This window comes from Syngnathus typhle, linkage group LG9 (assembly GCF_033458585.1).
Source record: "Syngnathus typhle isolate RoL2023-S1 ecotype Sweden linkage group LG9, RoL_Styp_1.0, whole genome shotgun sequence".
NCBI lineage: Eukaryota > Metazoa > Chordata > Actinopteri > Syngnathiformes > Syngnathidae > Syngnathus > Syngnathus typhle.
The window spans coordinates 7,643,164-7,669,861 of NC_083746.1; the positions used below are offsets into that span (position 1 = coordinate 7,643,164).

The 26,698-nt window shown below is 45.0% G+C and overlaps 2 protein-coding genes across 6 annotated transcripts; both read left to right on the forward strand.

The window, feature by feature from the left end:
• The first annotated feature begins 159 nt into the window (after positions 1–159).
• On the forward strand, positions 160–8,797 carry trpm2 (transient receptor potential cation channel, subfamily M, member 2). 3 transcript variants are annotated; one of them, XM_061287621.1, is made up of 31 exons: positions 160–390; positions 487–673; positions 763–943; positions 1,224–1,387; positions 1,457–1,631; positions 1,707–1,768; positions 1,835–2,198; positions 2,605–2,726; positions 2,853–3,218; positions 3,436–3,573; positions 3,651–3,780; positions 3,843–3,988; positions 4,258–4,370; positions 4,511–4,609; positions 4,696–4,762; positions 4,841–4,912; positions 5,011–5,129; positions 5,202–5,334; positions 5,407–5,578; positions 5,644–5,824; positions 5,898–6,079; positions 6,240–6,402; positions 6,607–6,694; positions 6,778–6,862; positions 6,942–7,102; positions 7,181–7,236; positions 7,452–7,481; positions 7,559–7,645; positions 7,732–7,807; positions 7,892–7,990; positions 8,065–8,797. In XM_061287621.1, exons 1-31 carry the CDS (start codon positions 227–229, stop codon positions 8,305–8,307), a joined length of 4,425 nt encoding a protein of 1,474 aa, XP_061143605.1. In that variant the 5' UTR covers positions 160–226; the 3' UTR covers positions 8,308–8,797. The 3 variants fall into 3 exon arrangements, with proteins under 3 accessions (XP_061143605.1, XP_061143606.1, XP_061143604.1); XM_061287622.1 differs by having other exon boundaries at positions 1,835–2,035; positions 2,096–2,198; positions 4,696–4,912; positions 8,065–8,794; XM_061287620.1 differs by having other exon boundaries at positions 4,696–4,912; positions 8,065–8,796.
• An 805-nt stretch (positions 8,798–9,602) lies between these two features.
• Positions 9,603–26,580, forward strand: si:ch211-45c16.2 (mitogen-activated protein kinase kinase kinase 13). Of its 3 annotated transcripts, XM_061286389.1 has the most exons (16): positions 9,603–9,741; positions 14,367–14,439; positions 14,678–14,781; positions 18,293–18,996; positions 19,073–19,256; positions 19,335–19,526; positions 20,040–20,198; positions 20,285–20,443; positions 20,537–20,645; positions 20,737–20,846; positions 20,935–21,051; positions 21,386–21,529; positions 21,712–22,450; positions 22,535–22,605; positions 22,817–23,108; positions 23,278–26,580. In XM_061286389.1, exons 4-16 carry the CDS (start codon positions 18,360–18,362, stop codon positions 23,374–23,376), a joined length of 3,012 nt encoding a protein of 1,003 aa, XP_061142373.1. In that variant the 5' UTR covers positions 9,603–9,741; positions 14,367–14,439; positions 14,678–14,781; positions 18,293–18,359; the 3' UTR covers positions 23,377–26,580. The 3 variants fall into 3 exon arrangements, with proteins under 3 accessions (XP_061142373.1, XP_061142372.1, XP_061142374.1); XM_061286388.1 differs by lacking the exon at positions 14,678–14,781; XM_061286390.1 differs by lacking the exons at positions 14,367–14,439; positions 14,678–14,781 and having other exon boundaries at positions 9,608–9,741.
• The last annotated feature ends 118 nt before the right edge of the window (positions 26,581–26,698 follow it).

The window sequence follows — 26,698 nt, forward strand, 5'->3', positions numbered from 1 at the left end:
TTCCAAGTGATGCTTCTTATTTTTTTTTTTCTTGTAATTAATCCGCCCCGAGTGATGTATTGATCCTACCCTGGTATCCGACTTCCAGTAAATGGATGGTTTGGCAACCGTCTCGGCTCTAGCTGACATCACAGTATGAGAGCGATGAGACAGCACAAACAGGCTGGACTCGAGGAAGTGTTTCAGTCTTGCAATCTCACTCCGAGCCAAGCTTGCCTCCATCACCATGGAGGACACAGGAGGCTCTAAGCTCATTCAAAATCGGACTTTGAGTATCGGCGCAGATTCCAAAGTGATTTCTTTGACGCCTACTTTCCAGGATTCAGTCACTTGGATTCAAAAGAACATCTCCAAGAAGGAGTGTTGCTTCTTCTCTGAAAAGGGTGCCAGGTAGGGGGACTTATGTTTTCATTACAAATGATCTTGTCCAGTGGTGGCGACTCGTATCTCAAAAAACTCACACGCAGGTCACTTTTGTCTTTTTAGTTCTTCGGCTCAACAAAAAGAGGACGTGTGCATGTGCGGCTACTCCAAAAGCGAGCATGTGGCCGACGCCATTTGGACAGAAGACAGGGGCGATGGCACCTGGGACCCGCACGTGCACGTCCGTGAAGTACCTACAGATGCTTTTGGGGAGATCAGCTTTGGTGGTTTGAGACAGACGACGACCAAGGTTAAAAAAAAAAAAAAAAGCGTTTTGCAGGCCTCAACAATGCCATGTATGTTCTTCTTAAAACTGTGTTGGTCTTTCTTCATTCTTAGTATGCTCGAGTGTCCACAGAGACCAGTCCTGAGGTGCTATACCAGCTAATGACTGAGCAGTGGAAAGTATTTCCACCCAACCTACTCATCTCGGTCACCGGGGGAGCCAAGAACTTCTACCTGAAGACCCGTCTGAAGAACATCTTCCAAAGAGGTCTCATCAAAGTGGCCCAGACAACAGGTACTGGAACGCAACTGTAGGAATAAACACTAAGGCTTGATTTACACCACACGGTTCAAGTGAGGCCAGTACCGATTTTTCTCCTCCTCCGCATGGAATCGAGTATCTTCAGATTACAATCTGACCTTGATTATATGAAGATAACAATAGAATATGACTCAGGAGATTGTGACTGCAGTGTAAGAAGAAGAAATGTCATCACAGTCCGTTGATAGCGATGCCGTACGAATGTTGCGAACTTTGTAACCTCGCTAAAAGTTCCGCCAATGCTTTTGCTCAGGCGCGTGGATCATCACAGGTGGAACCAACACTGGTGTCATGAAGCATGTGGGGCAGGCTGTGAGGGATTACTCCCTTAGTAGCTCCATGCAAGGCCAGATTGTGACCATTGGCATGGCAACATGGGGAGTCATTCATAATAAAGAAGTCTTGGTGAATTCCCAGGTACACTGAAGACAATTTTGCGATTTCCAGTCATTATCTACGAAATGGGATCACCCGTGTTGTCTTCAGGGATGTTTCCCGGCTCATTACCCGATGGACGTCAAGGGTAGACTGCCTCGCCTTGACAACAACCACACTCACTTCCTGTTGGTGGACGACGGCACGTACGGCCGCTACGGCTTCGAGACCAATCTGAGGAGTCGTCTGGAGAAGTTCATCTCTGAAAAGACTCTTGGAAACAAAGGTGAAAGAAATAATGCTGTAACACACCATGAGACACACGCCGTTTTTTTTTCTTTTCCTTTTCTCATATTTCTAGCTGTTGGAGTGAACATCCCTGTGGTCTTAGTGGTTTTGGATGGAGGAGCAGGCACTCTCAATGTGAGTTCTCTCTTGTGTCCTTATCCTCATCACTTCTTGACTCCTGAGTGATCCGTTTCCTCTCAGACCATCTACACGGCCATGCTCAACGACACGCCGTGCGTGGTGTTGGAGGGTTCCGGGAGAATGGCCGACGTGATCGCCCATGCGGCGGGGCTACCCGTCAAACAGGTCACCATCAGCCTCATTGACCGTCTGGTCAAGAAATTCCTCAGCAAGGAGTACGACAACTTCAGTGACCTCACAATCATCGATTGGACTAAGAAGGTAGAAGAACACAATCGCCTTCTCGTCGTCTTGCGTTTTTGCATCCGCTTGCCTTTCCAGATTCAGGACATCATCAGGATGTCTCACCTGCTGACGGTGTTCAGAGGAGGTGGAGACAGTCACGGAGACGTGGATGTGGCCATTCTCCAAGCACTCTTTAAAGGTGCGCTTGTACTTTGAATGCTTTTAGAGGATTCCATATCCCTTTCCAGATGGTTTCCATCTCTGATCTCCATTGATATCACTCAAACAATTTCCGGGCAAACAATTTCCTGGCAGATTTCCTGCTGACTTAGCTAGAGAGGATCTTCTGCCACAATGTACTTCTGAGCAATTTACTGGCACCAGAAACCTCTTTGAGAAAACCTCCAAGGAGAGCGCATCTACTGTGTTGCACCAATTAGACCGTTAATGAGGCTACCAAAATAGGATTGGTTTAATAACAGTGTCGGTGAAGTTTGCTAGCATTTTTAATCATGAATAATACATGTTATATAATGTAAATAGTTCTCGGTATCAAATAGAAAATCAATCCGTTTTTATTCATTGGTAATTGGTGCACTTCTCAGCTTCAAGGGTTAGCGCATCACAAGTAGTGGACGGGTGGCGGAGGCAGCTGGAACTGGCTATAGTATGGAACAGAGTGGACATAGCCACCACTGAGATCTTCACCGACGAGAGTCAATGGAAGGTGAGTCAGCGCTAGCAAAGAGGCCATGCAGCTCTCCAATTTCGCTGCGCATTTGTTGACTTAGCTGAAGTTGAGCCCGATTGGCAGTTTGGGTATCATTTTTCACGTTTTGTTCCCATCCTGCAGTCCAGTGATCTTCACTGGGCCATGTTCTCAGCCCTGGTGGGCAACAAGCCTCGGTTTGTGAGCCTCTTGCTGGAGAACGGCGTGTGTTTGAGGGAGTTCCTACAGAGCGAAGACACTCTGTGCGGACTTTACAAGCAGCTGCCCAACTGTTTCTTCCTGCGTAAATTGGCCAAGCGCGTCCACACCTCCTGCTTCCGGAGGAGGAAAGTGTTCGCCGTCAGGAACCGCGTGCACTCTTCGCAGACTGAGGGCATCGCCTTGAAGCATGTGTCGGATGAAGTGCGCCACCTACTGGGGAATTTTACCCAACCCATCTACCCGCCACCCACAACCATGTACCACTTTAACATGGAGGACGGGACATCGGTGAGATATGACATTATAGATACCGAGTTAGCATCAATAGCAGATCGATACTGACAAAATTGGATTGATACAATAGTTTCAGTTTCGTTCTTATATGCACCTGTAGTTTTGTCAAACAGCCAGGTTCCCAAATTTGCCGCTTCTGTCTCAGTGCCAAGCAGTCACAGTTTCCAGTCCAGCAAAAAACATTGCTTAATCTCTTCCACTGTCTTTCTAGCTGTCGAGAAGCCTGTCGGGTTCCCAAGCTCCGCTCAGAGTGGACCTTGCTGAGGCCCAGAGAGACCCAGCCAGAGACCTTTTTCTTTGGGCTGTCGTCCAGAAAAATAAAGAGCTGTCTGAAATCACCTGGGAACAGGTAAGCGAGTTGAAAGTTGGAAAATAAGAGTGATCCCTACAGGAGTGTGTTAATTCGCTGTATTCTGATTGGGACAGTGTACAGACTGTGTGTCCGCCGCTCTGGCCGGCTGCAAGATCCTGAGGAAAATGGCCGAGGAGGAAAGCGATGCAGACGAGGCCGCCAATATGCAAGAGCTAGCTGATCACTTTGAGATGCACGCCATCGGTATGACATCACGCACTGAGAACAACAATGTCTAGAGATTATTAAATGGTGTGTGTCTGTAGGTGTGTTCACCAAGTGTTACAGCGAGAGTGAGGAGCGGGCTAAGAGGCTCCTGGTTCGTGTGTCACCATTTTGGGGGAAGACCACGTGCCTGAGGCTAGCGCTGGAGGCTAACTGTAAAAGCTTTGTGGCGCTGTCAGGTGTCCAGGTAGAGCCAAGTATAAAGTACTTGAAAGCAATATTTGTGTAAAATTACAAATACATTAACAGAAAAATGACTTTAGGAAAGGTTTTGTTTTATTTACTGAATTCATTTCACTGATGTAGTTTAAGATCTGCGCGTTAATTAACAAGCAAAGTTAGCTAGCAATTATTAGCCTGCAGGGGAAGATGCAACTACTGTAATCCTAATAATAAAAATTAGAGACTAAACCAAAGTGCATAACAAATTGTGCATCCATTTCCGTTCTCCATTAGGCCCTCCTGACTGAGATCTGGTGTGGAGAACTTTCAGTAGACAATCCAGTGTGGAGAGTGACCATCTGCATGATTTTCTTTCCGCTTATCTACACTGGCTTCCTGACTTACAGGTGATTGTACAGCATAGCAGCGTCAGGAATTACGCTCGGTGCGGCGACATTATTGGACGGCCGTTCGGATAGTTATCGATTATGGATTTCGTTATGGACCAAATCCATTACGTTCAATAATGTTGTCATATTCTTACTAGACCCGATGATCTAATCCAGAAGCAAAATAAGAAATGTGAGGATATAAAGACGGTGGCGAGCGTCACAGGAAGTGTGCACCGAACTAAAACTAAGAGTCCGTGAGTAGACATTGATGTATAAAATCCATAATTAGATACTATTAAAATGCATAATGACACTGCCCCCATTATGTTAACCCCAATAGTGATCCCACAACCATGAAGTCTCTGAACTGCTGGTCCAGGCTGACTTGCCTCTACAGCTCGCCGCAGGTCAAGTTCTACTGGAATATCGTGTCCTACTTTGCCTTCCTCTTCCTTTTTGCCATTGTGCTGATGATGGACTTTCAGACCACGCCCTCGCCGGCGGAGATTCTGCTGTATGTGTGGCTCTTCTCTGTGGTGACCGAGGAAGTCCGGCAGGTAAAAATCCACACGCATGTTATTAACTGGACATGTTCTGAGTAACACTTTAACATTCATCTTTTTTTATTTTTTTTATTTTGTCTTTTTGACCGCAGTTTATTTATGACCCAGATGGCTTTGGGTTCCACAAAAAAGCCAGGATGTACTTTCGTGAGCTTTGGAATATTTTGGATGTTCTGTCCATCATCCTCTTCATCATCGGCCTTGTCTTTCGGTGAGCTACAGCATCCTTCCAGACAAGCTCCCAGGTCATTACGGAATTTCAGCATCCGTTGTCTTCCTCAAGGCTGACGACCAAGCTGTTCTACGCAGGCAAGGTCGTCCTCTGCCTCGACTTTGTTGTCTTCTGCTTGCGTCTCATGGCCATCTTCAGCATCAGTCGGACGCTTGGCCCTAAGATCATTATTGTCAGGAGGATGGTAAGAGGATCCTGGTAGGGCGTATTCAAAAATAGCAATAATATAATATTCATGATCATATTTATTTCTTAGATGATGGACATGTTCTTTTTCATGTTCCTGCTGAGTATCTGGGTGGTGGCGTACGGGGTAGCCAAACAGGGCATCCTTATCCACAATGACAATCGACTGCAGTGGATTCTCCGGGGCGCCGTATACGAGCCCTACCTCATCTTATTCGGCAACGTCCCCACCAACGTGGATTGTGAGCACAATTAAATGAAATGCATTTTGACGGCATCAGTGAACCAAGAGATTTCCCCATTTCAGATTCAGAATTTCACTTGGACTCCTGCAGCATGAACGGCAGCGACCCCTTGAAACCCAAATGTCCCGTGCTGAATGAGAACCAAACCCCGGCCTTCCCTGAGTGGCTCACCATCATCATGCTGTGCGTCTACCTCCTCTTCGCCAACATACTTCTGCTCAACCTACTGATCGCCATCTTCAAGTCAGTCTTCCCTCCTCTTAGTTGGCTCGCCCGTGTTTGGGAAATTAACACCAACTCTTGCTCGCTGCTGCAGCTTCACATTCCAGGAAGTGCAAGACAACACAGACCGTATATGGAAGTTCCAAAGATACGAGCTCATTAAGGAGTACCACAGTCGCCCCGCTGCCCCTCCTCCCTTCATCATCCTCAGTCACCTTTCCATCTTTATCAGGAATGTGGTTCTTTGCAGGCCGCCGCTTAAATCACGGAAATTCAGTGAGTAGGATTCCACACGTTATTGTGTCGTTTTTAATTCCACCTCAAATAGGTTAGTTAAAGTTAATTATTGCTGATTACAATCCTGTCATGGATGTAGCCTGCATGCTAACTACACCACGCTATGATTCAGAATTTGCCAAAATCTTTTCTCATCCAGGGACCGAGCTTCCTCACATTGAAGAGGAGAAGCTTCTGTCATGGGAGGCCCTGATGAAGGACAGATACCTGCTGTCCACCCAGCAACAGCAGAGTCAGACGATGGAACGATGCACCTCGGCAATACCAAAATCAATTCATCTAGACTCTACAGTTATGCACATGTTACGTACTTGGCTGTCTCTATTTTTTTAAATAATATATCATACTGGTTGCTAACCAATTCAAGGCCAAAAAAAACATTCACATTACAAGAAATAAAAATTGACAAGCTGTTGTGGTTAAGGTTCATGAATAATGTTTAAAATGGAGAGCTGTTTTAAAAATATATATATACGTGTCCTCGTGTTTTCGCTATTGTTCTCCAGGGTCAACGCTATAACAGATCGGCTAGAGCGGGAAGAGGAGATAAGCTCTGCCATCTTGATTAAGCGTCTGGCCCGACTGGAGGAGCAGGTCGCGACCCGATCTTTGCACAATTAAACACGCAAGACACAGTATGTCCGTCTCGAGGATGATACACTGAATACTACCTGCAGGTTGTCCACTCAGTTAAAGGCCTGCAGTGGATCATGGAGAGTCTGGAGTCCAAGGGCCTCGCTGGGAAAGAGGAGCAACCACTCCGTCCGCTACCAGATTTCTTACCTTCTCAATCCAGTCCATATCATTGATGTCCATTCATTCTCCTTCTGTTTTCCTTCAGCGGTCCCTTCAACTGTAGAAGAATCTTCAGAGACCTCGGATTCAGAGACCTCGGATTGCGTCAACGAGACATACGACTTCCATGTCAAAGCCCGACAGTTCCACTACCCAAATAGCGAAGTCACCCGCTTCCCCGTACCTGAGGAGAAGGTGCCGTGGGAGGTAGTCAACGTTTTACATTTCCACCAAATGCTCCACACTGCACTGCTTCCAATTTTACTCACTCACTCTGTTTTTTAGGTCAGCTTCAGCTCATACGAGCCTTCATATTTTAGCTCAGAGGACAACACGGATGGGTATGTTTCATGTTGTTACACTTGACCCATTATGAATAGTAGAACTTCTGAAATCAAATTATAATTTACAGATCCCAAATTCATCCTTTGTGATATTTTTAGCTAGATGCGACATTATCACTTTTGTTGACATTTAATGTTATGCTTATTTTTTAAAGACAAGAGTTGACTTGGCCAGCAAGATGTTTAACTACAATATGTTAATTTCTTAACAGATCAGACGCTGAAGTCTTGGAAAATTTCAGGTATGATGTTGGGATAAATGAATGGATGAATAAGTGCCGATTGATGGCAACAACTTGATATCACGTATTGACGCTAGAAACCCTGGAGGGAGGACGGGTATCAGAGGTCAGGGTTCACTCAATCATCTGGGTGCAAATCTTCACGTAGACCTCGTGATTACACGGTGGGTCCATTTCAAGCAAAATAACGAGACTGTATTCTTGATTTCCCGCAAATAATAATCAGAGGGATTCATATTGTCTTTTCTAGCTTGCGGGACAGCGGCCGCTCAGTTTTGGAGTTTCTAGCAGTTGAAGACAAGCAGAAAAAGATGGTTCTACCATGGGTGAATAGAGCTATGCTGTGCTTTTTAACCTCAGAGTAGGTCACGTGACATTTAGGTGACGCACCGCAATTGATGTATCCGCAGGGACTACTTGAATCTCCGCGAGATCTGCCGTCGGCTGTGTTGAGAATCATGGGCAACAGCTCGTGTGAAAAATTACTTGAAAAAGCAGAGATAAAACTGGTAAGTCGGTTTTGACTGGTCGACTAGCATCTTATTATTTTACTCTTCTTCCTTCTCCTTTGTCACCATTTCAGTTTGATGGATACGTGGACGACGTCAGAAACACAGATAATGCCTGGGTGGAAACCACGGTATACAACATTCATCTGGGCTCAAGTGAGGATTCGGAGGAAATCGTCAACATGATGAGGGAAGACAATTTCTGGTGCAGTCGTGGCTCTCTGAAGTGGGAGGAGGTGAGCAGCAAAAATGGACTTTGCTCAGACCAAAGCGACTCTCTGATGCGAGTCGCCAAGTGGCGTAACAGGGATTCATAACTCTGGTGGAGCTATCTACGTATGTCACGTCAAGGTTGCACTGAAGCCATATCATCACACGCTGCTCAAGTGTCATGCAACCTCAGTGAAAGCATGCACAATCTTTCTTTCATTTAGGTGTCAGTGTTACTGCTCTATGTTGCTGTTACTTGAACTGTAAATACTCACCATAACATGCATCTTCTTGATAATCCTCTTGGACCATAATAAGCCACATGTACGTATACTTGAAAATGCACATCAATAAATACACAGTAAAAAGAAAACACAATCATCTCCATATGAACCTCTGCAAAGACTACTTGAATGTTTACTTGAATGTTTACTTGTATGTTCCTGCTGTCAAGTAATTTCAATGTTGGGTTTATTAAGGAATTATAATTTTTACTTTGAAAAAAATACTTATTTACCTAATGCGAACAAAATAAATAAAGCTTTTTTTGCGGAAATAATTTGCCACCTTCCTTTCCAGGGACTCACAAATGCGACTTACCAAACGCATCATAATCATATTTCAATTTGATTCCAGTGGCCCTATAATGAGTAGAAGTGGTTGGGAAATTCTTTATTAATCATTTGTATTCAAATTAAAGTACCCCACGTATCAGATTATTGTCTACTCTACCACGTTTGATTGTGCGGGCCTAATATTTTGACAATTTTCTCTGTTGCAATGGAAAATTGCACATTGGTATTTGTTTGTGTGGGCTAAACCTGTCACGTTGCATTGAAGTAGTTTCGTGTAAGCAAGCAGCGCTCCAGCTGGAGGATGCCAGTATCGGTTTCCACACCTTCCTCATTCATGCTGTTTATCTTTTCTGCATACAAAAACAAATATTTTGAAGCTTGCGGGTTAGATTACCCCGTGATTGGTTGAGTGTTGCAAACCTAATGTGACTTCTGCGACTGCAATTTGCAGTATGCAAGAAATGTTTTTTTTTTCTTTCCTCCATATAGTATTGGATTGTTTTTTTTTTCTCCGATCAAAACAGAAAATGTACACTTCCAGTACACTTATAATTGTTGAAAATATAACTGAGAGTATGAAATAAAATTCACATCTAGGCCTACTATAATATAACTCAATTGGAAAGTCCGTTGAAAACAAAAACCGCAACGTTGGCTTGCATAGTTGAAAACATGGAGCTGACCGATTGTAGGCTGACTTTTTTTTTTTGGTCCAATCTAATTTCTAAGAAAAAAAGAGAACAATTAAAAAAACAACGCGTGTCAATTTTTTGCTTGAAAAAAAAAAAAAAAGATTTGTGCGCTGCGTTTTATTTACAGGTGCACGGTGTGGGGAGTCCGGAAGTGACGACAACAGCTCACGCGCCTCAGCTGATTGGCCAGTAAATCCGTGGCCTGTGAAAGAACGACACAGGGAACCGACTGACATCTCGGGACCCGTCAACGGAGATTCTCCGGCGACAAACGGTAACAAAAAGCTATTTTCTTCTTATTGTTTGGGACTTATGACCATGCTAAAGGTTGACACGTTAAAAATCGAGCGTTCGATTGGCATGTTGCGTTCGAGGAAGCTGAAAGTCCTGCGTGAGGGCAGCTGTCAATTACCCGCTGCTGCCTTCAGGGACCTGACAGCTTCTGTTTATGATACTCTCAAGTGTTGTTTTTGTGCCTTAAATGTCCGAATAAACGCACTTGCGTGGTTCTTGTAGTTTGAATCGGCTGTTCGTTGGCGAACAGACAAGAGTATTAAAGGGTTAGAGTTCATATTCGCTATCATTATGTAACCGAGTGTATCCACGTTCCAACCATATAATAATGTGGCATTTTCTGAGCTTGTTTTCACCAACAGTGAAAGGAGATGAATGGTTTGTGCAGGACTATTATAGTTTTTATTTTCATTCGTGATGTTGTGTTTTCACTGTTATGGTATATGGTTGTTTTATATTTAGTTTTGTATTGTGAAAAAATGAGTATTCTCCATTTAACACCACGTTTATTACTGAGGGGGCAATTTACAGGAGAGGTTAGCGGTATCATGATTACATCGCATTACAAATTAGAGATTTAAATGCACAGTAACAGCTGTGGAAACATTTGCTGATGCACTGAGTTTCCCCCCCATTATCTGCTAAAAAACGGTGTCCTCCCCAAGATTAAAGCCCTAGCCTGCAAAAGCATTGCTTTGGCGCCGCCCTGTGGAATGTTTGTGCAAAGGCTCTATGTTGAGGTGAGTTGAGGAGTTTCATGTTGTGGCATCACCAGAAAACTATAAAAAACAAATGCAAATACAATTGTATTGTATGACCTGTCTTTAGATTTTATTCAATATTTGACAGGAACAGTACTGAAACTTTTTCATTTGTGATCGATCATCCACCTGCCATCCGCCTATTTCACAACACCGTGGTGTCATAACCACTTCTCGTGTTGGCTAGTTGCCATTTCCGCCGTATGTTCACAGTCAGCTGCAGACGTGTCTCCTGTGTGCATGATCACTGGATGCTGTGAACTGTCAGGATTGCATTGTGGACCTCGCCGCTGCTGAGCAAGAGTTCACGTGCGTCACTAAAAGCCTCGGCTTGTCACTCCCTGGTGCAATTACAGGTCAACAGCCACCAATTAGCCAAATGGAGGAGTCCCTCCTACTGGTAAAGCCCCAAACATGCTCGAAAGGGCCTTTTGTTTTTAGGTCAATAAGCTGTCTTGTAGGCAGTGGCGTAGCCAAGCCGGGGCAGCGCCCCGGTTGAAAAAAATCGAGCTTTTTCGTTAACCCGTTTTAGGTTAATTTTATTCATTAGAAATACCGGCGCTGTAGGGTGGCAGTGAGCTCAACTCTCTCCACAACAATTAGCAGTTTAGTAGTCAGTTCCTATTAAAAGACAAACTTTGAGCTGTTTTTTTGCCCCTCCCAGTTGACAGTTATGTCAAACTAAAATAGAACAATGATAATTATACCTTGTATAGTCAGAACAACCGCATAAGTTTGCCTTAGGAAAATCTGCTAGCTTAATGCTAACTCACAATGCAAAACACATTACACGGGCTAAGGAATAGCATCCATGTCCCAGTAAGAAGAAAGACAATTTGAGATGTGAGTATTTTGTGTCATGGAAACAATTCAAGTTAGAATTGTTTGACATTGCAGTTAGGTTTGTATTTGTCCAGACCATCCTGAGATTCATTATTGAGACTCTTGTTTTATGCAACAACAGAAAGACTACCATCTCGACTTGCTTGCTTTTGTAATCTGTTATTTATGCATGCATGGGTTTACATGAGATGTCCTTGGAAATGGAGCTCAGTCCAGGACAGTATTTGTGCCAAATGCTCCCGCTGCGTGCAGCACAGCCAGCGAAGGTCGATGAGGTGGAAAAAGCCAAACAAACGCCGGGTTCCGACATCCTTCACGCCGCGATGCTTGGCCTACGCGGGGCCAGCTTGTCGGATCCATCCGTACCAATAGTAAAAAGTCAGAATGATGGTGAAAGTAAGTGAATTCCATCCCCCCACTGCTCCATTGGCTTTACTGGATACACTCCCAATGGGCGGCTCGTGCCAGGAGTGGGATTTTATTGAGAAGTGGGTTAAGCCCAACAGGGGCTTTACAGTGGTGAGCTTGAGGCGGGTAGTGGGGGGGAGGACTTAGCTTAACTTGATATTGTGCTTCATATCAAAAAGACTTTTGGAGCGAGCACGTGCTGGTCTTAATGCATCCATACGGCGTATTCCTGCACGTTGCTTTGAATGTACTGCGCTCTTGTGATGCGTCTGCTAGCCGAGCTTCTATAATTACCGCAGCCTGCAGCGCCTCATGGGGAGCATATTAATACACACGAGTGGAGAATGGGAGCGCGTGAACTCGTCATACAGGCCGCTCCAGCCTCTTGGCAGGATTGCAGACATTTGGTGTTTGTTGTCTGTGGACTTGCACGCGTTTGATCACGGATGATAATACAACACATTTGATGTGTTTGGGTGTAGTTGTTAAACAGAATGCCCAAGTAAGTCATCTCTAGTGATAAAAAAACAATAAATAATGGTGAGATTGTGCCAACAACAAAAAAAAAGTATTGTACCATGGTTAGCTTTTCTATAGAAAGTGTACCCTGATTTTATTTTTTTAAAATATGAATATCGCCGGAACTAGATGTCCTAAACAAATCAAATAATTCATTCATCCAAATTGGGGATGAAGTGCTGCTTCCTCAAATGAAAATAGAAATGCCATTTCTTTGCCTCCTAGGCGGCGCTAGGGGGGGGCCGCAGGGGCATCTCTTGTTACATAATTTCCTCTCATTGCAAATTAGTCAAATTGTGGGCTGTCGGTTGGCTCAACGGGATAATCTCATGATCTCAGCGTGATCATCCTCCTTGACTTGCAGGATGCTAATGTACATGATTCACTCAGTTGTACCCAACCGTTGTGGCAACAAAACTAGAAATCAGAAATGATTAAAATTAGAAACTGACAACATTATTTGAAATGATTAAAATTATAAACAGAAATCATTATTTGCCCGACGCTATTTATCCATAGTTTGGGCGTAGCTAGCTAGTAGTACTGGGATCTGATTAGTTCAAGAACCAAATAGTGACGACGGTTTCTGATAGCAATTGGAAAGCTAATCTTGAGCGATGCGTGTCTTTTCTCTTATTGATGTCGGGGACACAGGAGCTGTCAGTGGCGCTGTTCGGCTGCCGGTGAAATAGTAATGAGTGTGTATAACGGGCCAGCGCCAGTGTGCTTTACAGATCGTTTGCACTTGAAGTCGGGCTCCTGTCTTGTAACTGCGTGTCTGGCTGTCTTGTGTTATGTCTCAGTGTCTTGTTGTGCTAGCCAAAGACACACAACAAGTTAGCTGTGGGAATTAAGCAGACTCTTCAAATTTAGAGGCAAAAATAGGATTGCGTCATATCGGTGGTTTTGTCTAAATTCACTTCTCTGGGAGATGACATTCCACGTTAAACCAAATAACTAGTTTATGTACACTGTAAAATAGGATGGGTTAAAGTCAAAATTATTTGTCTGTGTTGTATCGTGCCTTTGCCTTCCACATGAGCGCACGGACTGATGATCGGCCAACCTTCGGACCTTTGGAATTTGGGCTTGACAGTATCACTTGCGGTTCACTGCTCAGTAAACAGCTCAGCTGTTTGAATTCCATGCACCTTTCCTTTTTTTATGGCCAATATTTTGTCTGGCTTCCTGCCCAACTTTGTCAATGTTTAACTCGAGACCATCACTTTTGGGAAATATCTTGCTGATTTGATGTCTATGTACAGTTGTCAATGCTGGGAATTGCCAAGATATGACTTTCTCTATTTCTTTCATCTCCCGATTCTACATTCTTTTTCATTTTTGGGCCTTTGACACTGTGCTGCCTCTGACAGGTTAGTCTTGGTACTACGGCCAATCTGGTTTAAAGGAAGAGGTTCACAATTGTGGGTGGAAATATGAAATATTTCTTCACCGTGCGTATGGTCTCACATTATTAACCAAAATCATTCAGTATATTACAAATCTGTATGCACTTTTGTCAGATTTGGCCTTGCACAAATTTTTGCTCACAGCAGAGTAAGCGATGACATTCTTTATGGTGTGTCCCATTCGGGCAGCGCCCTCAGCCATCTGTGCCCAAATTCATCCTGGCTGCCATTTCACACTATTTCAAGGCTGTCTTTATCCTCACCCCAGGATATCAGAGCCCTGCCTGCAGGGTCCCCTGCTGGGGTAGACTTGGAGGCCAGAGATTGGGCGGACATAATTTCTCCCAAGAGGTTTGCTAACGTGACTACAGGGTAGAGCATCTGTTCCTTTCACCAGAGGACCCTCCCATCTCATTCAGTCTCTTTTGATTTGATTACACACACCCAAACCGACGCGAACGCACACACTCCTCTCCTCTGCAGTTTTCCCGGTGACTCAACCTGTCAGCTGATGTCGTACTTTTGCAAACAGCAACCTCCTCTGCAGCTGCACTGACTTACTGTACTCTCACATATCCTCTAAATCCATCTGGGTCTTGTATGAACTTTAAATGTCACTCCACACCCCTATGACCCATTTCCCTTTGCTTTGCGTGTGCATTCAGGTGAGAGGCGAGACCGAGGTGAGGTCCGGATTCTAATGTGCGACCTCTGAGATGTCCAGCAAGCCCCTTACGGGTCAGTACACACACAGAAATGGATTGTGTGAGTGAGTGAAATGTTTTGGTAGACTTTAGGGGATATTTCAGAGCTGATTTGATTTACAAAAGGATTTTCTCATCTCTGTCCTACTTGGAAAGACACCACCACAGCCCAACCTGCTCTTTCCAGCTGGTGCTGCTCCCAATTACATTACTCCCCCTTTGTCCCTTTTCTCCTTCATCTCTCTTTGCTCCTCCTCTTTGAGCCGGTGCAGAAATCCCGGCCCTGTTCCTCCTCCTCCTCCTCCTCTTCAAGTTTGTGAACCTCGTGCTCTCTGCGTCAGACGACTCCCATTCATGAAAAGTGTGACGTGAGCAGGTTGGTGAATCTGCCGCCCGCCCACTCACAGTCCGTGTGCTGCCTGAGCAACCGGAATGCTTGTCATTCTCCAGCCTGTGACTTGCCCTCTTCTGGCTTTTTTTGTGCTGCTTTTTTCTCCACCCTGACTCGGAATTTCGTTTTTACCAACCCTGCATCGGTGCTGAGAAACAAGCTTGACTTTGAGCCTTGTCCGACGTGAGTTGTCATTCCACGCGTGTGTGGGTCGTTCAGAGGGCAGGTTTGTCTTGTGGCTATCCATCCCTCATGGTGCTCGTATGTGGGAAATGGAGTGTGTTGTTGCGTTTCTACTCCAATCAGCTGTTTGCGTATGCTCGGTGGCGGCACTGCGGGAGAGTGTTACGCAGTGGTGTGTGCGTGCGTGCATGCAGGAGCTATTTTAGGCTCTGTGGTGATGCTGCTGCTGCTGCTGCTGCTGCTGCTGCTGCTGCTGCTGCTGATTTGCGATGCAGTACGTCTCGGTGTCCTCTGAAGGACGGCTGAAGATGGAGGCCGACGAAAACACATCTCGTCTCCTGTTTGCGCACGATAATGGAACACCTTTGACAATATTGGAATGCCGTCTGTCCGATGCCTTAACTTGGTCACACGTGCCTGAAATCCGTCTGTGGTTGCACATCTCCACTCACGAGTGTGCTTAACCCCCCCACCCCGCATACACCGTGATTTAATCCATGCTTTTTACTTACCCCGCTTTGGCAAGAGGAACAGTAGCGCCCACCCTTGTCCTCTGCTGCTAAGCATATTTATGTAACTGCGCTGGATGAGTAGCCGGCAGCCTCGTTTTAGAGGGGGAAGAGGAGGAATAGTGGCTGATCACACCCGAGGCCATTCGGATGCTTTCGTTCAATATGAGAACGCTTGACTTAGTGTGTGCTTACATGGGATAGGACCTCGGGGATTTTTTTTTGTGTCAAAATGTTTGTGACGTTAGCGGCACAGCAACATAGAGGTTAGCAACTCTGTCTTACCAGATCTTTGCTTCAGGCTCCCACTGTGGAGTTTGCATGTTCTCTGGCTTTTTTCCATCGTCTCCAAAACATGCATGTTAAGTTCATTAAAGATACTAAATTGTCTCGAGTATTCGTGATTGTTTGCCTTTTGCGTATGTGCCCTGGCTTAATTTTGTAGATTGATTTTTTTTTTAGTGGTCTCCTCTCTCTTGGTGCACTGCTGCCCATTTGACAGCAAACTTGACATGCATTTCTAAATTGCAGATTCCCATAAAATGGTGTCAGTCGCAGAACTACGTTGTTTTTATTTTTTTTTGCACTTGTTTCAATTTTCTCTCTGTCCTTCCTTGTTGTGAGGGTAGCCAAGCAGGCAAGGGAGCACAAGGGGAATTGTTGTGGGAGCAGCTGCTCTGGTCGCAGTGTCCAATGTGTGTGCTTCTGTCCCCTGGCCGTGTGGGGCAGACAGTTCACATGGAGCCGGCTCCTCTTGTGTCCTTTGTTGTCGCTCCCGGTCGTCGTTGCTACTCAAAGTCGCCGGGAGCAGCCATCATTGGTCGGACCTTTTGTTTATATCCTTTTTCCAAATGCTTTCTTTTACTTCCAACCCACAAATTAGCTCCACGTGTCTTTCTCTCTCTCTCTGCCTAATCCGCTTTTTTTTTTTTCTTTCCTCTTTCAGTTTATCTTTTGAGACATTCTCTACTTCATTTCTGTCCCTGCCTTTCAAGTTAGCTGGCCAGGACCATATGAGCAGATCTCAACTCTCGCCATTACCAGCTTGATTATAAAATAAGACATCAAGCTCCAAGGTTTTAAGAATGGCACGGGAACATGTGAATGATGGACTGATATAGGGTGTAAATTTGTGCTTTGTTGGCCACACAGCTGTTCGCAAAGGAAAAGACTCAGCGGGATCTCCTCTTAATTAGGAGCATGGTGATGGCGACACAGATGACGCTGCTGTGTTTTTCGATAGAAGTGTAAATGTGTGTGTGTGTGTGTTTACCTGTTTGTTGTGTGTCTTTTGCTACAAAAATATCTTTCAGGCATTGTTTGTGGTCTGATCAAAGTACAGTGTCGTGAAATAAAAGCAATCTAGCTGTGAATGTTTTTTCAAAGGCAAAAGCGTCTTCCCCAGTGATTACTATGAGTAGTCGGATTACTGTCAGACACGCCCCCATCTTTTGTGCTCCTCTGGATAATCCCAACGCGCACATTTACAACAAAAGCTTTTCCCCACTCAAAGTAAAATTGTACATTTGTGTAAAATAAAATCAGTGAGACTTGACTCAGACCGTTTGGTCTCATTGGCTCCCTCCATCTTGCCTACATTTTTTACCCTGCATGGATTATCACTAATTTTCTAGACATCACAAGGTGAAACTATTTGTTCTTTCGGAAAATACATTAGGAGACCGTGTAAATGAAACCTTGATCAACAGTTTCAGACGTGGGAATCTATGCCAGTAGAGATGTTCCATTACAGATTAATGGGTGAGGTCTGTTTCCTGTTCTTCCCGGTGTCAGATATAGCTGCTGATTCCAAATTGGTAAAACTGGTCAAATAAATGCGAGTAAGTGAAACTCCCAAAAAGGTTTCATAGCGATTTATTTAGGACAGTGACTTTAAATGGGGTCAAAGGTCTTCACATGAGACGCCTTCAGTTTTGGCATGCGTTTCTCCCCAGTTGATCCGCATCAACATGCCCCAGCTCTGAAAATTATTGGCGGGGGTGGAATTACATCTCGGTCTTCTACTCGCACGGCTCGATTGTCTCGGTATCGGAATGGACGGATTTATCGGATACCTGAGAGAGCATTCTCTCGTTCCTCCCCCTGCACTCTCAGCAACCTGCTTGGAGTCAAGCTTGCATTATAGATGAGCTGTTGGCAGGTGCTACGCTCTCACAGCACTCGGGTTACCCTCCAGAAGATAAACGCACACTGATACAGTCCCTACATCTGCAACAACATCTAAACGACAGCTCTAGAGATCAGCCAGTTTCTGTTTTAGGATCAAATGTTTTGGGGTCATGGAAGAGTTTACGTATAGCAAAGCTAGCAAGGTGACTGCTGCGGCTAACAATGTGGCGGCCGGCTCAAACGTTGGTCCGTGCGTGCCAGATGTTTGGCTTTGAGCTTCCCTAATACAGAGCCAACAGTTTTAATCCCCCGCTCAACTGATATCACCGGTAGCCTCACAAAGCCCCAACTGTTTATGTGTGTGCCATCGATTTAGTCTGTTTGCCAGAATTTTCCCAGAAATGATGTTCTTTGTATCCCGTGTGATTTATTAATTTCGTATGCGAGGGTTTAAAGCCTGCTCGATGTCACTTCCGCTGTGGGATGCTTGCACTCTGTAGTTAGAAATAAAAGTCATTAATGTAAGATCATCCCATCCCACATCTATGAGAGGATTTGTCTTTGCGGAAGTAGTGCGATGGTACTCATCTTGTTTTGTTTTTTTGTGAAAGCTGTGAAATTAGCTTTAGCATTAACATGTCTGCTGTTTGTGTTTTTTTTTTTTTTTTGTCCAGGTGATTCAAATACAGCCAAGCCAATGTGTTAGAACTGCTCCACATCAGGTATACTTAGCCCATATTCATGCATGACATCATGGGAAGTTCCCCCGAGGTGCTCTCATGGACTTCCTGCCCCAGCATGCTGGTGGGCAAGCTGAAGGAGGAGCTTAAACTCAGCGTAGTTGGGGACTCCATGAAGAAATCAAACGCAGCAAACTCTCAAGCGCAACCTCCTCCAGCCCCTCCCACGATATTACCCCCTCAGATAATACAGGACCTGGCACCGCCCACGCACCTGCCCGTCCCTCTGCAGCATCTGCAGCCTCCAAGCCAGGACGATGAGACGGTGCTCGGGGGGCTGAGTTCCCAAAACACGGCCTTGAGCGTCGACTCCACGCGGAGCGAGGGTGGACACTTTGACAACAGTGTCCTTCAGCTACAGGAGCACGACCACGAAGAACCCATCTCGCCGGCCTCCTGCGAGCACGGGGGCTGCGGGAGCGGAATGGAGGAGCAAGCAGGAGACGGGGACTGTCATATGGACCACGGTGGAGACTGTAGACAAGGTCACCCGCAACACCCCGACGACATCAAGCTGCACTTCCACAGAGCGGGGCCCGGGTCGGGCGGCTTCCTGGAGGGTCTTTTCGGCTGTCTCCGACCGGTCTGGAACATCATAGGAAAGACCTACTCCACAGAATACAAGCTACAACAACAAGGTGAGCTTATGGCTATTCTGCAAAATCACAATAGTGCACGTAGTGTACCGCATCCAAGTTTCCATTTGTTTTCCAGACATGTGGGAGGTTCCGTTTGAGGAAATCTCTGAGTTGCAGTGGCTGGGTAGTGGTGCTCAGGGAGCCGTCTTCCTGGGCAAATTCCGTTCTGAGGAGGTGGCTATCAAGAAGGTGCGCGAACAGAAGGAGACGGATATTAAGCACCTGCGGAAACTCAAGCATCCCAACATCATCAGCTTCAAGTAGTTCTCAAAACACTCGGTCTGCATGATGTCGCACGCGCTGCTGCTCTGCTCACTGGTTTGCTGTCTTCTACCAAGGGGGGTGTGCACTCAGGCGCCTTGTTATTGCATCATCATGGAGTACTGCGCTCAAGGCCAGCTCTACGAGGTGCTGAGGGCAGGGCGGAAAGTCACCCCCAGGTTGCTGGTGGACTGGGCCTCAGGCATCGCCAGCGGCATGAACTACCTGCACCTCCACAAGATCATCCACAGGGATCTCAAATCTCCCAAGTGAGTTTCCTTCTTCTGAAACAATCAGTAAAAGAACTCTGAAGTAGTCACATGACCTATAAAGTGGACATCAATGTTTTTATTACCCACACTGCTGTAAAATGACTTAAGCAGACAGTTCAGCTCTTCAGTTGTAAATAGTGTGACATTAGCCCTCAGGATGTTCATCATCAAGTGGCCTTTATGCGAGTGAAGTCGCTTACCCTGAGCATCCTGCGCACAGCATCCGCATCCACCCATGTCTTTAATCAATATTGGCGTGCTGCAGTGCTGACAAACACTGTACGAGTCAGCAGGCTCAGTCTTCGGGAAAGGTCATCTTCATTTCATTAATTGGATGTAATATGTCCAGCAAGATTTTCAAAACAATAGTCATTTTTAATCATGCTAACCTCTACATTCTTTCATCATAATATGAAATATGTGAATAACTGTATCTCATAGGCAAACAAAATTAAATAGATTTCAATTTTTTAGAACACCTTTCCTTCTCTGTTTATATTTTTTAAATAGTGTTTTGGTCACACACAATGACGCCATAAAGATCTCTGACTTTGGAACGTCGAAAGAGCTGAGTGACAAAAGTACAAAGATGTCATTTGCCGGTACGGTGGCCTGGATGGCTCCAGAAGTGATACGAAATGAGCCTGTGTCGGAAAAAGTGGACATCTGGTGAGTTGTGCATCACCCGATTGGGTATCATTGTGAATTTCTTGAATGTTCCTCCTTTTGAGGATCCCACTGACTGCAACTTGCAGGTCATTTGGAGTTGTCTTATGGGAACTACTGACTGGAGAGATCCCCTACAAAGATGTCGACTCTTCCGCGATTATCTGGGGCGTCGGCAGCAACAGTCTTCACCTCCCAGTGCCCTCCACTTGCCCGGATGGCTTCAAAATCCTCATGAAACAAACATGGTGTGTCATTAATTGCCAAAACACACGAGTTCACTTTAGCTGTTTGACACAAAAGCTCGGATAATAGCTCACTTACTGATTCATTATTACCAGGCAAGGCAAGCCCAGAAATAGACCGTCGTTCCGTCAGATCCTCCTACACCTCGACATTGCCTCAGCCGATGTTCTGGGAGCGCCTCAGGAGACCTACTTCAAGTCTCAGGTGTGCACAACATCTGAAGACTTTTAGCTTTTACTAAGAATCACGTGATGTAGTACAAGCCTGGCGGTTACCACATTCATTCATGTTTCAGGCTGAATGGCGGGAGGAAGTGAAGAAACATTTTGAGAAGATCAAAAGTGAAGGCACGTGCATTCACAGGCTGGATGAAGAGCTGATCAAACGCAGGCGGGATGAACTCAGGTGTGAATAAAACGGAAATACATCATTTGGTTTGACATGCCTATGCAGATCAGAGATTTTTTTTTGCTGATGTTTTCAACTCTCTCAGGCATGCGCTGGACATTCGGGAACACTACGAGAGGAAGCTGGAGAGAGCCAACAACCTTTACATGGAGCTTAGCGCCATCATGTTGCAGCTGGAGGTCCGAGAGAAAGACCTCATGAAGTAAGTCAATGAGCTCCTTATCGCAGTAAGGAGCATCTTCTCATTAGCAAAGCCTTCACTTTTTTCCTCCTCTCACTATTTAAATTGAATTCACTGGCTAAGAATTGTATCGTGTTTACTTGACTAATTTAGGAGGGTTAGCGCGCTTGAACCGGAATAACCCCGCTGGGCTCAGGCCTTTATTTACTTTGTGGCTTGAGCTTCCCACCCATGTGTTTATCTGTCTCCATGACATCCAGTAGTGGAATTATACGGTGTCCACATTTTTCCTCGAGTTCGTAGCCAAGCAGTAGCTGGCCTGCACATTTTTATTTCTGTAATGTAATCCTGACAGGAGAGAGCAAGCTGTGGAGAAGAAATACCCCGGGACCTACAAGCGCCACTTGGTCAGACCCATTGTCCGATCCAATGCTGTCGAAAAGCTGATAAAGAAGAAAGGAAGCATTTCTCACAAACCTGGGATGCCCGCCGCCAAAAGGTTCAGCTCTCACTTTAATAAGTAAAACCACAACAAAAATCTGTAAATTTGTTCCCAGAAAATTAGTGGTCTCCAATTGCTTCAAATTTGACAATGATGCAAATTTCCACTATCCCCAAATATCAGAAGCTCCACTTTTGTTGTTGAATTGACTTTTAATCTAAAAAATGTGTCTCCTCCAGGCCAGACTTGCTCCGTTCTGACGGTATCGCCAGCGTGGACCCCCTCCCCTCTCCCTCCCCACTTTCCGCCAGTCCCAAAGTGTCCACGCCTCCTGGAAAAGCCCGCTACCGAAGCAAGCCCCGCCATCGCCGCGCCAACAGTAAAGGAAGCCACAGCGAGTTCCTTGGGGTGCTGAAATCTACCGCAGGAGTGCCCGAAGACGTTAAGGAGCCACCTGAGCATCATCTTCACCACCTCCTGCTGCCAACCACCGGATCGCCACTCCCGCTGAAGGGCCGCGAAGAGGCCGTTGTAAACTGTGCCAATAACCTGCGTTATTTTGGCCCCGCCGCTGCCTTGCGTAGCCCTCAGACCGATCACCTCCAGAGGCGTGTTTCCGGATCCAACCCTGACCTCATCTCCACAGCCATTGATGCAGACACGCGTCAGCGTACTTCATCTATCAGCTCCAATCCTCTCCCGGGTGCCGGTCCTGGCTGTCCCTGCTGCCAGGCTCACCCATTCCCTGGATGCCTTCACTGTCAGGCGAGCACTCCTGCATCCAGCCAACTAGACTCGCCCAACTTTTCCTTGCTCAGTACCCGAGAGGGCAGCCGGTCGACTTTGAGGGCTCCCGACCAAGATCCTGCTTCTAACGGGGAGGTCTCAAAGAAGCCCGAGCCTCGGGAACAGCAGGCCTTCCAAAACAAACACACACTTCCTAATGCACTTCCTCGTACACTCAGACCTCTGAGGAAGGTAAGCTGCCATTGGTCCATAATGATTTGATGTAGAATAAGAACAACTAAAATGACACAGAGTTGTTGTTTTTTTTTCCCCCAGGGTGGAGATGAGTCATCTGAAGAGGAGGAAGGAGAGGTAGATAGTGAAGTGGAGTTTCCAAGGAGACAGAGGTACTCTCCCGTTGCTCATTACAATGAATGATTTGAGCTAGCAAAGTAATATAAATTTTACACAGTAGTCAATCACTAAAGCAGTTGTTAAGTCACAAGTATCGCTACGGTAAAGATCTGTCTGACAAACAGGTCACCATCAAATATAAAGCAATAAATGGTAATTATCTCCAATCATCTCGTGACATATCTTGTCATCTTTCTGACGCAGACCTCACCGTTGCATGAGCAGCTTCCAGTCGTATTCCACGTTCAGTTCTGAGAACCTGTCCGTGTCCGACGGAGAGGAGGGCAACACCAGTGACCACTCCCACAGCGGGCCCCTGGAGAGGCTGAGCGCTAGCCAGGAGGAGCACCTGGACGAGCTGCTGTCGCACACGCCGGACATCCCCATCGATATTTCCACTCAGTCGGACGGCTTGTCTGACAAGGAGTGCGCCGTCCGCAGGGTCAAGACCCAGATCTCCTTAGGAAAACTGTGTTCGGATGAACATAGCTACGAGGTCAGTGGTTTAAAATCAAATGGCATGGCCAAGTCCTGTGAGGGCCATAGAAAATCTACTCATCCATTTTGTGACCGCATATAATAATTGCAGGTGTAACTCATGGCTAGTGAGAATACTCGATCAACCTTTCATAAAGAATACTTGACATTAACCGTCTCCCTTACAGAATCCGCTCCAGTTTGGGGACTCAGACTGCGACTCATCCGAAGCCGAGTGCTCAGATGCCACCATCCGAAACAACAAAGCCGCCCCTTCCTCATGGTGAATGCCCCCTCGGGCACTTTATTTGATTTTTTTGCCTGGAAACAATAGTGTCCCGCTGGGCCCTGCAGAGAATACAGCAATAAGAGGACAATGATGTCAAAAAATGGTGAGCAATCCCTCCCGGAATCCCTTCTCCTCCGTTTACCAGGCCTTCATTCCCTCATGTTCAACACAACATCCAGGCAACCCGTGGCAGGGATTCCCTTTTAGAATGAACATGTACATGATATAGAATATGACATTCATACTTTATTTTTGAATTCTGAAGGACTATTCAGGAGTGAACAAAAAGACTCTTAAAAAGACATTTTGCAATTTAGGCACATGCTAACCGGTTGCGAGAGCGAGATGAAGACACGTGTGGTAAAAGTGAAGTGGACGCATGGCAACCCGATTGGTTTTAGCGCTGACAACGAGCGAGCGGTGCCGTGTTACATCATCGTTAATCTCTCAGGTGACCCAGATGTGGCGCTCCACGCCTTTATCTGGTTGCAGTCACTGTCTTCATTTTTTTTTTGTTATGTCCATGGCAAAATCCAAAAATCAGCATGCACCATCCTCCAGTGCGGTTTCCCAGAACCTTTATCGAGCCAAAGCTTTTACACTTTAGAAAAACCTCACAGCGCACCGCTAATCTAAAAAGTCACAATGGCTATCATTCTCTTGTATCATTGGCAGCAGGTTGTTGTTCGGGACAGAATATCTCTTGCTGACCCTAAATAGAAATATGTGATTCCCAACTCCCGCCCTCTTACAAAAATATCATGTCTTAGAGAAACCTTGCGTGGCGCCATCCTCGACTATCCCATTATAAAGCTAGCATTACAAACACCAGCATGACCCCCTGCCTTGTAGCAGGACTCCGTTATGTCCACTTATCAGGCTGTGAGTGCGACCAGCATGCATGATTGAGGGGAACTGGCGGGAACGTGCTGAGATGGAGCTGAGGAGAGTAGCCGGAATGAACAAGACAATATCCAGCGTCTTCTCTTGTCACGAATCACATGATGTGTGTGTGAGGACTCACAAAGCCCGCCCTCAGACGTTACGCTTTCAAGTATCATCTCAGGATTGTTCAAGGAGGACCGGAACAAACTGGACTGGACCAATTAGTTTGAATGATGTTTGGACAGCTATTGTTGCTTTTTGCATTTTTCCTTCAAATAGTGGCCTCTGCTCTAATCTCTTAAACACTGTTGTCACTCATCACCAAGTCAAATAATTTCCTGTAGCAAAAACATGATTTTACATGATATATTTTTTTTAAATAATCGCCTCTATTAATAATTGTGAGTATACTTTTAATCCTTGTGTGTTTGTGGTTTGACATACACAAATCCTATTAGCTGAAAAATTATTATTCCTGTTTTTGTACTCAAAGCAAAGAGACGATTGCTTTGGCTTTATCTGTGCTGTACTCACGAAAGCACAAAGCACACTCACTAAGTGAGTTGAGGAGCTTCAACTTTTTGGCGTCTATTGACAATTGCAGTACAAATTATAATACTCGAATATTTTTATTTGTAAAAAAAATTAGCTCTTATCCAACATACATAATATGTAACAATGCAACATGTCTTTGACATTGATAACACTACTACTGTTCTGCTTTAACGCCACCTTGTGGCATATTTATGTTTGACAGTATATCCAACTCCAGTTTTACTAAGCCTTCCTTTCTTAAAACAGACTCGTTCAAATAAATGCCCCGGCCACTATTTGAGGAAATAGTTTTTGGGCCCGGTAATCTTTGTTTCTTCCCATTTCCAAACGCATCATCTCCTATGTAACACTTTCTAGCAGGGTACTTTTTACTGACATAATGCTAAATGTGTGTATAATGGCACTAATGTAAGTCCGAAAAGAGCAAACCATTCCCCCTGTGCTTGTGAACAAAAGCAATTAAGAATCAAGGTTGCTTGCTTAAGATCAAGAACGTCTAGCAGGCTAGACTCGATGACTGGTGGCTATGAAGCTTTTATTTTAATTTTATGTATGTATCTATTTTTTTGGTTTCGTATTTTTTACTGCTCAGGAGCATTGTGGTGACATACAATGACGTATAAGTGGTTCTACTTCTTTTTTTTTTTTTAAACCACAGACGCTCTCCCAAATCACTTTTTTTTGCTGTACTGTATTTTTTTCCAAGGGATGCTGCATCAGTTGGAGCTTAATTTATTCTTTCTTCTTTTGAGTGTTTGTCATTCCTTTGTACACAACTTTGGGTGAAGGCAGAGTTTATTTTGTTGTTGTCAGCTTGACTGTGTGTGAGCAAGCTATTGGGAAAACGTAAGCAAGAAATCAGAATTTTATTTTTTTCATTTCCGTGTTACTTTGTGTGTGTATATAAGCATCAGCAAATGTAACTTGACCTGTCATCAATGAGCTTCTTGAAAAGGATGTTTGTGGTGTGTTTGACATCAGTATTGAACTGGATGAACCTAAGCTTGAACTACTTCATTATGTTTCTTTGAGGACGAAAGCTTTTGCAAATCTGCATTAGCTCGAGCCTGTTCCGACCGTCTCCTTTGTGTTTACGTTGATATAAATGAATTAACCTCATGCGCTGTCATGATCAAGATGTGGATAATGCCTGGCATACATCCTGTGAAGTATGATTGTGGTTTATTTTCTTTGTAGCTGGCCTACACAATGATTGAATTAATTTATTATGAATGGCATGTAACTGTGCTTTTTAATTTCAGGCAGCTTTAGCGGGACTATTATTTAAAGAAAGCACAATGAGAACAGGTATGAGGAGAGTATTAGTCTTATGTTCGGTGGATCGAATCGTCATATCTTATTGTCATCATTACAGATGAAGTATGGATGTAGTGGCACTTAATAACAAAAATGGTTCCAAATGTTTACTCCAGTCAACATGTCAGCTATTCTGTTTTCACCAAAAGCCGATCAAGGGGCAAAGAGACCACAAGTCTGAAAGCATCTCCCTCCCACCCTTATTTCTGTCATATTAAATTTGTGTTTGTGAGGTTGTTTCTAATCGTGGACATCATCTCATGTATCTGGTAAACTGTTTCTTTACTACGGTCATTCTTCAGCTCCTCTTCCTGTCGAGTGGCATTACGATCAAACCAATCCTGTCAGATTCCTGTATTTTCCAAAGTACAGTATGGTAGACATTTGCAGGAATATAATCCAAGCAAGCAACTGCATGGAATAAATGCTGATGTACTGTACCCAACATCTTGTGCTGGTGTTTTTATTATTAATTTCATCCATCTATTTCCTGTTGTGCATGACCTCAATGAGGTCAAGTGTTAGCTGGAGTGGCAAAAGTGGCCACCTCGTATGATTGATAA

Excerpts from the sequence above, each read along its gene's own strand:
- trpm2 (XM_061287620.1), top strand. The coding sequence starts at position 227 with ATGGAGGACACAGGAGGCTCTAAGCTCATTCAAAATCGGACTTTGAGT. Across the intron at positions 3,574-3,650 it reads CTGAAATCACCTGGGAACAG|TGTACAGACTGTGTGTCCGC; the intron begins GTAAGCGAGTTG and ends TGATTGGGACAG. Across the intron at positions 7,808-7,891 it reads AAAAGATGGTTCTACCATGG|GGACTACTTGAATCTCCGCG; the intron begins GTGAATAGAGCT and ends ATGTATCCGCAG.
- si:ch211-45c16.2 (XM_061286389.1), top strand. The coding sequence starts at position 18,360 with ATGCATGACATCATGGGAAGTTCCCCCGAGGTGCTCTCATGGACTTCC. Across the intron at positions 22,451-22,534 it reads CACTCAGACCTCTGAGGAAG|GGTGGAGATGAGTCATCTGA; the intron begins GTAAGCTGCCAT and ends TTTTTCCCCCAG. Across the intron at positions 22,606-22,816 it reads GAGTTTCCAAGGAGACAGAG|ACCTCACCGTTGCATGAGCA; the intron begins GTACTCTCCCGT and ends TTTCTGACGCAG.